Genomic DNA, 9,605 nt, shown 5'->3' with positions numbered 1-9,605 from the left:
CCTTACAATGTACGTATAATAAGAATTGGTTATCATTTGAGCACCTTTCTTTATATCGGCTTCTATCAGGTTCAATAATCTAGTTACATAAATATGGCGTATGAAAAATTAAATGCCGATCTATCGATTGGTAATATTCAGGGGGTTACATACATCTAATGTAAGCAAAAGTGGGCATTATTTTGTGAACTTACGCACTGTAAAAAAAAAATAGTACACTCCTTTTTTCAACAAGGATAGCGCTGTATAAACCGTGACTACCAATTCTGTTACACCCTGTATAGGCTGACCCTTTCGTATCACCTTAAAGCGATGCTGAAGTCGATTCAAATGATCGAACACTATTTGGGTAACGAAACAAAAATAGGCAGCAACAAGTTACCGATTGTCATGATGTCCCGTGAAATCAATTGCCGGTATGAAAAATACGTGTCACTTCGATTCTTATGCTCTCCAATATATATATATCGGAGCGAATAAGAATGGAGGTGGACCCGTGGGAATGTTTCCTAAGTAGTAAACTATATTGTTCTCTGTATGTGCAGAAATTGCATTATCGGTTACAATACCTGTTCAAATCGAGATATCCATGCGATCTATATTGACGAAAATCACATATGAACTCAGGTAACAAAGTATGAGCTTGTGCAAGTATATTTTTTATTAACTTGTGAGGGAGATAGAATTTCTTTGAGATAATACAACGATTCATTAAATACTTCCCTCTCCATTCGGTATGTCCTAAAAATTTAAATGCAGGATCAGATAGTACCGGTATTTCAAAGCCGTATTGAACAGCCGCAATACAGTTAACTCCAAATGTATGCATTGCTTGGCAATAGCGCAATTTGATTTCATTCATCTGATTTTGGAGATGATCAGGAAAGCAGTTTTGCAAGTACGAAGGTATCAAATTTCTGATGTTTGTTTCCCACTGCTGCAAATATACACAAAAATTTTAATATTTTTTATTAAATTATGTAAAGAAACAGAATAACACCGTTCGACCGATGTATAAACACCTTTACCGGAGGCAATATAATTAACCCTTTGCACTCCTAAGACCAGGCCAGTTGACTACCTGCGTACATACAAATTGCTTAGAGTGCGAAAGGTTAAATCGTTCGCATGTTTTTCTACCATAATGAAATAGTGAAGGAAAATATTGCAATAATTTGTTTTTTTTTTATACCAAATGAAGTGTCCAATAATAATCATAAAGTAAAAAATGTATTTTTATTATGTTTATAAATTAAAAAATTGACTCATAGATATTCTAACATACATTATTGTTCTTTTATCGTTACATTTTCAGAATGAAAAATTACGTTACTAAATTTAAAAGGAGCCAATTTTTGAATTTACACGTGAATCGAAACAATGGGTTCATCTTGCTTCCTTTTCTTTGTCTTCCCAGATTTTTCCTTCCAACTACGAACCACACGGAACATTCATCGTTAAATTAGTACTTTGACTCTGTGATGTTTGGCACTTGAACATGCCAATATGGCCGATTAACCCCCCTTCTGACCCAGCTTCGATTCCGTGGGATATGCTCGGTCCCTGTATTTCTATGTCCACGATCAAATCGTACACGCAACTGTGTACAAAAAATAAATTTCTATTCCAAATACACGATACTTATTAAGTAAGCATAAATGTTAAGATTTACTGCAGCTGAACGATAGATATTCAATTTTAAGTCCCCGTATGCACCAAGAACGATCTTGCTCGTATCTAAACCTAAATATTACTCCCCTATACTTAGCATTAGACCGGGCTGTGACATTATACTCGCCGAAATATTAGAACATAGTAACACAATTTTATTTACTGGAAGAAGTTCATATGTCGGCAGCTGATCGGCAAAGACCTTCATTTTGTTAGAATATACTTTTGATGGTGCATTTAATTCGCAATCAGGTTGAGTTTGCTGCTTCACGTTACGACGATATTCTGTTAATTTGGTATTTGTAGCAGGTGGTTCTAACGTAGCATAAACTTCACGACGACGAACCTGTTATTAATAGAAATTATGTGATTACAGTTTTATATTTATATGAAATTCTAACACATATAAAGCACAACAAATATATACTAACTTTATCAAAATGCAAGTTGTGTAATGGGTTCCTTTTTCCACCATCTTCATCCCACGATTTGATACGCTGCATAGATGACATTTTCTGATTACTCGTTTTTCGATCTTCGAAGCTGCAATGTTCTGATTTACTGGCCATATAAAAAACTTATTTATTATTTAGTATCATGGGCAGAACTTGACAAGCCCAAAGACAACAAACTTCATTGCTGCTAATATAACAGATGACTATTAAGGTGCACGCATATCATTGCCGAGATCAGGGATCGATTTTGTAACTCGAATCAGGTTAAAATACTAAAAGTTAGTACCTCCCGCGAATTCGTAATATGTATACCTTGATTCAAAGGACGAAGCAATAGAATCGATAAGAAATAAAAAAATGTTTAAGAATAATCTTCTATTACTTTGATTTAATTTGATTTGCTTCTAAATGTTTGGTTTCTTTGGAAAAAGGGTTCGCGTCCCTTCCACGGCGTATTCCGTGCGGCCGGTGACGGCAGCGGCAGCATATCCGAAGGGAAGCCAGTTACCTTTGGTTACCTTTGGGAGGAGAGCTCATTTCTCTCGCTTTCACCTCACCTAAGACTATTCACCCGATTTTGTACTCTCGTGATGCCGCATATTGCACGTCTACGCCATCCTTCATATTGGAAACGTGATTTATTGGTTTTGTACGGTGAACTACTTGGTTTGCGTGGTTTGCGTAATGCAGTATGTACATGCATACGTGAAAAACCTCGAAAAACTTGAAATTACCCAACCCTACGGGAGTCTACTGTATCTAGATGTAATAAAGATAATCCCCCAATGATCTAGATAAAGTATCTAAATTTGCCCGACACCGTTCATGTTAGCCCAGGTTAGCCATTGTACGGGATGGAGACGGATCGGGCTCGTGTAAACCGACCTTTACCTCGAGCACCGTGCAAACGTGGAGAGGAGGGACGAGGAGGGGAGGGGGGTTTGCAGCAGACGACGCGAGGCAGCAGACGACGCACGGCCAGCGTCGCGCTCAACGTTCGCGGCCAGTGTTCCGTTTCCGAGGTGAAAATTCGATTAAAGCGCCGGGAATCGTTTTCACTTGAAACCAGCCGAAATAGGCAACATCGACGAACATGGATCCCGAGGCATTTCTTGACATAGCTAATCAGGTCATCAAATTGAAGATGTTTCCATACTTCGATATTGCCCATTGTGTACTGTGTGCGCTACACGTCAGAGAGGATTTAGGCCCTGGTAAGATCAAGCTCGAACCAATTCTAAATTTAAAGTTCCTCCGAGCTTCTGCTTCGGGACAGCTCTTACCCCTGTCGAGTTTCGGACTCGGTTCGACTCGGTTCGACTCGGTTCGACTCGACTGGCGGACGGTCCTTGAGACGTCTCGTCAGTCCTTTTAGCAAAAAACTAAACAATCCCATTCCGTAATGCTGACAGAAAAACGTGACGGTAACTCGTACTTTCGTTCCGATTTCATGTAATTCATCATTTCGTAACTTGTTTCGCTTACACGTTGACTAAGCGACTATTCTTTAATTCTTTATTTCAGAACATGGTTAGCTTCGTGGTTTGAGTATTTTGCCCTTATCCGGGACATATTCCTATAAAGAAGTTTGGTTTGGGGTTGTTCATTTTTGAACAAACTTAAACCGTTCCGATTTTTTCGTTTATGAAAGCTCCAATTTAAGGCAGAGTTGGATATCCCGAATAAAACTTATTTGGATAAGCGACAACATTTTTTTATTCGATAAAGTCTACCCAACTCTGATTCGAGTTAACGTTATTTACGGCATCTGCTGTAAACAAAATTAAGATTTGGGTTCGATAGACAACTAAATTTTGCTTAATGGTAATTCATTTGATAACATCCAAAGTGGCACATTGTCAGGAATTCGATGAGAAGCCGATTGCAAGCGTTGTAATTTTATTGGAATCGATCCCTCGTACGATACGAATATTGCTATAGAATCCATTTATAATTCAATGCCATTTTATAACAAAAGTGCGTTACGCACATTGGTATGGTATTTATGGGAAATTTATATCCACAAACGATCGATGTGGCATTTACAACGTAATAATATTTAATATTTAATAGCTTACACCGATTTACATTGTAGGGATTTAATATTTCGTTTCTCGTTAGAGATTTCATTCCAAGTTTAAATTAAAAAAAAACGATTGGACTTAAATCAAAGGAAGAGACTAGCTAGAAGTGAGCGAATATTTGGCACACGTGTCCGTGGGTATCTGAGAAATTTTTTGGCACAATTAATATCTGTTTTTCTCTAGATTAATCTAGACAATCTAGTTGCTCTATTTTCGTGTAAAGGTCGAAGCAGGACAAGTATACGGTAAACTGCCCCAGCCAAGATGTAGGTCAATATTTCTGTGATTAATTATCGATAACAAAATGTTAACTTTTAAGTTTTACTTCTTAAAATAGTATGCCAAATGGAAAACTAGAAGGAATACAAATTTTAATATTTCTTTTTTCTCTTACCGTGCTGAAGGGGACTCTTGACAAATTTGAAAAAAAAAATCGATTTTGTTTCTTTTTACGGAAGTGTTGTACGGTGCAGGAATTACAAGTAAAATGCTTTAACGTTGCTCTGTAAATATGTATGATTAATTCAAGAATGAACAGATTTTTTATGCATATTTCAAAAAATTGTTTTTTCTTTTTTGTTCAGCGCCACTGTGACAAATTTGGTTACGGATTGTTTTTAAAACTTCTTACGTCATTCTGTTTGTAATTACAACATGTTTTACCTGCAATGGTTTATAATCATCGCTTAATTCTTTTTACAAATAAAATGATGCATAAAAAACTATTTTTCTCAAATATTTCGTTTAAATGTAAGTATAATAAAAATCGCCAAATTGATTTTTTTTGTATTAAGAACATGCCATTATATGTATTTGGCGCGAAACTTCACCGAGTGTCCTGATATAAAATTTGGCGGCTCCTACACCGTAGCAGCAGCAAATAGCAGCAAACAGCAGCAAACAGCAGCAAACAGCTGAACATAGACCTATCGGCGTCCTCTCCGCTATGCGTTTCGTTCGAGAACGCGATTATTGGCTTTGCCTCAATTAGTTGTCACAGGAAATTTATACACGGTAGGAAAAAATAGTACAGGACTTTTCAACTCTTTTTCCAACAAGGACTGCGCTGTTCAAACCGTGACTGCGAGTTCTGTTACACCCTGTATTCGATGTCGGAAATGTTATACTTAATGCTAGTCGATTGTACCACACCTTGCATACTATATGCAATATTTACGAGAAGACCACTTGGGATAAAAAATAATATTTTTAATAATATCGCAATTGTTTTTACCTAATTCTTATACCAATATTTCTTACGTATTTTTTACTTTATAGGGGCCCAAGCATTTTCCCGGAAGCATCCTCTGTCATGTTGGCTCTCCACGATGTTAGTAGTTTTTGCAGGAGGTATGCTCTGTAACGCTCTTCTTGGAGAACCAATCCTTGCTCCTTTAAAAAACACCCCTCAAATAATGGTGGCAACAATTGTTTGGTTAGTACAACAAAATTTTGTTTTTCATAATTTAATGCGACATATATTAGGGATACCGTAATTTTTTGAAAATGCTATTTTTGTCTATCCGTTGCTCCACCGTTACGGGGAACATATCGTATGAATTGTAAACTGTAGGGTTAAGTTGGAGATATCGTCCCGTCGTTAAAATTGTACCATTACGGTATTTAAGAAGATACTTATAATTATTTTTTATATTTGTCTTCTCTTGGTACAGTAATTGCGTGAACCAATTTATAATTCCCCCAATACTTTTTGTATTTTGTTCTAAGTTTTGCATAGCGTTTTGTATACGATACTCCTTCGAATGGCATGGTACATCGAGATTTTCATTTTAGGTATGCCATATTTTACACACCGTTCGATATCGGATACAAAGTTGCCAAATTCCTGCCGGTAAAAATTGTATGTTCAGCGATGAAAGAAATATACAGGTAAGTAATTAGATAAGTCTGGGATATTGAATTAAATTATTATTTTTAGAAGCATTCGAATATGTACGTTGAAGGGAAGCGCAATACTCAAAGTTATACAAAACGTGTCAAGTGTATTGTATGTACAGGTGTAAAAAAGTTTTCGATGGTGTCACGCATGCTGGAAAGTTGTACCCAAATGCGTATCTTATTATGATACTAATTGGAACGCTCAAAGGTAAGGTATTATATAAATACATACGTAGTTACATCAATTTCAGCTTTAAAACTATTCTTTCAGTTTTCATCCTCGGTAAAGAATTATATATTTCACGTTTTCGGTTAGGTTGAAGGCATAAAATGGTTTAAAAGAATTTGTTATAATTTTTTGTCAAGAAGAATTTCAAGATTGGTTTTTATTTATTCTTTTAAATATAAACCCGATCTGTTCGGGGTATACTTTGTATCTTATCGTAAAAGAAGGCTAAAGAATTACTAGAGTGTGGGCATTGAACATGGTATACAAATGTTTGACATCTTATTCTAGGCAATGGTGCTGGATTCACTAAATTATTTGAACGTCTCATTCGTGGAGTTTGGACCCCGACAGCAATGGAATTCATGCAGCCAAGCTTGTATGTCACTAATAGATATTCTTTTAAATTATTTTCATACTAATCGACGAAACGTAACTAGTCATATATATTTGTTTTTCAGCCCCACTAAAGCGTCAATGGTCGCATCGATCATTTTTGTTCTTGACAAAAAGACTGACCTAATATCAGCTCCTCATGCTTTAGTATATTTTGGTATCGTGATATTCTTTGTCTATTTCAAGGTACGCATTCATGTATTTTTCCTAATAAGATTCAACGTGTATTTTTAACGCTAGTTTTACAATTTGTATAAATTATTTGCAGCTCTCGTCAATTCTACTGGGTATTCACGATCCTTTTGTGCCATTTGAAAACTTGTTCTGTGCTCTCTTCTTGGGAGGAATCTGGGACTCGTTATCCAAATTTTTAGGCCGAGGACAAGCGAAGGATGAGAAAACAGATGTAAAGAAAACAAATTAAATTTATGGTAAGAATTAGGATTACCACTTGACTGTTTTAAGGTCAGGTGAAAAATTTCGGATTTAATTGATCGAAAGAACTATTTACCGACGCGCCACATTACCGGTATTTTATTTATACACTCAAAAAAACGTAGTCGTAGTTACTAAAAATATTTCTGTCAATCGATAATAGATGAAACCATAGTTTACAGCTCCTAGAACTATTTACAAGATTATACTAATAAAATAATTTAGTAATAGAAACCATAAGAAACGTAACTCATAAATTATAGCATCAGTTGCCATGATTATTTTACTATAATAATTGTTTCAACAACTTTTTTTATACTAGTCTCATGAAATGAACATTTTACTGTATATAACCTAGTTACTTTACCATTGCAGCCAGGTTATATCAGTTTCCAGTTTGTACTGGTGCTTACCGAAGTCTGTTCAAGTTAGTTTCGCGATGACCGATAGCGGGGCAAGGCTTTCGGGACCTTGACCTTGACAATACATGTCACATAACATTATGTTGTACAATGTTAATAACATAATATAATTATTGTTTTAGAGGAGGAGTACATCAACAAACCCCTTCATAAGCTGAAGAGAACAAGAAATAATGAAACGGGTGAAGTGACAACGTATACTAGTCAATCGATGATTAATTCTTCATGACACTCGACGAAACATCAGAATATATAAAGTGCAATATTTTATCTTATACTTTTGTGTGACGAAATTTTCTAAGGGTCAGTAGGGTGGAAACCAAATTGCTGAATAGCGTAAACAGTATTACACCCTAATTCCGTATAATAATTTTAAGTTAAACCGTTTCAATCCTCTTTAAAAGAATTTTGGTGGAAAGAATGAAACATTTTCAAAATCCAAAGACTATCAAAATAACTACAGGTATTGTTATCGACTTGTTATGCACACATAAAAGTTATTCTTGGAACCTTAATAAATAAAGAACATGTGATACGATCTTATTAAAAGGTACACGTGGTACGTCAGACTAGGTGCGTGGTAATAAGCGAGAATTCGAAGCTAAGGTATTTATTTTTTGTTTTAACCGTCTTAAGATGATATGATAGTGTGAGATATATACATAACAAGAAGTCCAAATATTTATAAAACTTTTCCATGTAATACCATGCGGCAGTTGACGGTGGTGGCTTACCATTATGGCAATCTCCCAATTCATCTCTGCCAAATCAGCTGCTTCCAGGTGATCCACCTAAACCTGCAAAGGGGCACAAAAGTACAAGTAAAACGGAACATTGAAGAAACACCAGAAAGTCGCCAGATTCTCTGAAGTGGCCCACCTAAAGCTGAAAGTGAACACAAAGGCGCAAACGAAACCATTGGGAAAGCGAGAAAGAGACGGTGATACAAGAGCTAATAACTTACTAAAGTTACCATTAAAGTCAAGAATATTTCGCAGGGCATCGATCTCGTATAATTGACCCAATAAAAATGTATTCAATTATACATTACTTGGCGTGACAAAAATCTAATATATTTATCTTACTTAAATACAGACTCGAGAAAATTTCGTGAAAACGATAGTTCACCGTCTCTCCCCGTCAATCCTGATAAAATACGTATAAAAATATAGGAGGGACAACGTGGCCAAATAAATGATGATTGTCCGTTCTAAAGAATGGAAGGCCATCGTAGTTGCCCTCTTCTTAAGGGGCCGCTTCGGCATATAGCCTCTTCGACACTTGTAGTCTCTTCGGGCAGAGCCCCCTACGTCTCGAACGCTTGGCAATCCCCTGATTTTCCGGATAAAAAAAAAAATTACTCCGCGAGCAGATTCAAAAGCTAGCAAAACGACGACCTGCGATCCAAGGATGCGCAGTCCGAGCGTATTGCATATTTATTCGATTCCCAAGCGCGGTCTAATTAATTTTATTGCTGAAAGAAAATTGATACAATCGCGGATATATCACAGGGTGGACAATTACCCCAGGTTCGGGATCTCCTCCCAAACCCCCAGGAAGAGATCCCGCCCTGGCCCTGCCTGCTTATATCTAGACATTCACTCGAGACAATTGACCTACCTCCCTAGCTATATCTAAAAGAAAAAACACATTCGTTCCAACACACTCACTCCACGGTTCTCTCTCATTCCACCCGGGTGCAAAAAGCCTAATCCTAGAGAGAGCATCCCGGGATGCCTCCGACACCCGAGTTCAATTTCCACGCTTCCTCTTCCTCTTGCTTCATTGAACGATATTATCACACAGTAATCACTGCATTCCACCTTTGTATCCGCTTCCGCGGCCCTCGCGCCCCCCGCCATTTACTTAATTTTCAACGACATCCTATCGCGGCAAATTTTCAGGAGCAACTGGCGATCCGTCGGATCCGTCGGATCCGTCGGCCGGGCCGCAATCCCCGGCCGTGACCGACTCCGTGATTGGACGACGTCACCGGCCCAATCACGGTCCATTATCG

General features: G+C 37.2%; 2 protein-coding genes across 8 annotated transcripts; one reads left to right on the top strand and one right to left on the bottom strand.

Annotated features, from left to right (window-relative positions):
- Positions 1-41: 41 nt before the first annotated feature.
- Positions 42-2,863, bottom strand: LOC105698665. 7 transcript variants are annotated; one of them, XM_012423107.1, is made up of 5 exons: positions 2,684-2,863; positions 2,103-2,232; positions 1,835-2,017; positions 570-937; positions 42-341 (listed from the first exon to the last, which is right to left on the bottom strand). In XM_012423107.1, exons 1-5 carry the CDS (start codon positions 2,827-2,829, stop codon positions 305-307), a joined length of 864 nt encoding a protein of 287 aa, XP_012278530.1. In that variant the 5' UTR covers positions 2,830-2,863; the 3' UTR covers positions 42-304. The 7 variants fall into 7 exon arrangements, with proteins under 7 accessions (XP_012278530.1, XP_012278531.1, XP_012278534.1 ...); XM_012423108.1 differs by having other exon boundaries at positions 2,103-2,214; XM_012423111.1 differs by having other exon boundaries at positions 2,103-2,206; positions 2,684-2,769.
- Positions 2,864-3,068: 205 nt separating this feature from the next.
- LOC105698664 (trimeric intracellular cation channel type 1B.1) lies at positions 3,069-8,141 on the top strand. Its single transcript, XM_012423105.2, has 8 exons — positions 3,069-3,340; positions 5,489-5,645; positions 6,005-6,100; positions 6,229-6,317; positions 6,627-6,714; positions 6,797-6,917; positions 7,000-7,162; positions 7,711-8,141. Exons 1-7 carry the CDS (start codon positions 3,220-3,222, stop codon positions 7,153-7,155), a joined length of 828 nt encoding a protein of 275 aa, XP_012278528.1. The 5' UTR covers positions 3,069-3,219; the 3' UTR covers positions 7,156-7,162; positions 7,711-8,141.
- The last annotated feature ends 1,464 nt before the right edge of the window (positions 8,142-9,605 follow it).

The sequence above is a fragment of the Orussus abietinus genome, unplaced genomic scaffold, assembly GCF_000612105.2.
Source record: "Orussus abietinus isolate OABI.00-Male unplaced genomic scaffold, Oabi_2.0 scaffold31, whole genome shotgun sequence".
Lineage (NCBI taxonomy): Eukaryota > Metazoa > Arthropoda > Insecta > Hymenoptera > Orussidae > Orussus > Orussus abietinus.
This window is presented reverse-complemented; position numbering and strand designations above follow the sequence as displayed.

What these genes read in the sequence shown, in the direction of transcription:
- LOC105698665 (XM_012423107.1), bottom strand. Translation starts at nt 2,829, where the DNA reads ATGCATGTACATACTGCATTACGCAAACCACGCAAACCAAGTAGTTCA. An exon ending in CGACATATGAACTTCTTCCA is followed by an intron (nt 938 to 1,834) that starts GTAAATAAAATT and finishes GTATATTTGCAG; the next exon opens with CAGTGGGAAACAAACATCAG. An exon ending in GGATATCTCGATTTGAACAG is followed by an intron (nt 342 to 569) that starts GTATTGTAACCG and finishes TTACCCAAATAG; the next exon opens with TGTTCGATCATTTGAATCGA.
- LOC105698664 (XM_012423105.2), top strand. Translation starts at nt 3,220, where the DNA reads ATGGATCCCGAGGCATTTCTTGACATAGCTAATCAGGTCATCAAATTG. An exon ending in ACTAATTGGAACGCTCAAAG is followed by an intron (nt 6,318 to 6,626) that starts GTAAGGTATTAT and finishes ATCTTATTCTAG; the next exon opens with GCAATGGTGCTGGATTCACT. An exon ending in GAATTCATGCAGCCAAGCTT is followed by an intron (nt 6,715 to 6,796) that starts GTATGTCACTAA and finishes TTTGTTTTTCAG; the next exon opens with CCCCACTAAAGCGTCAATGG.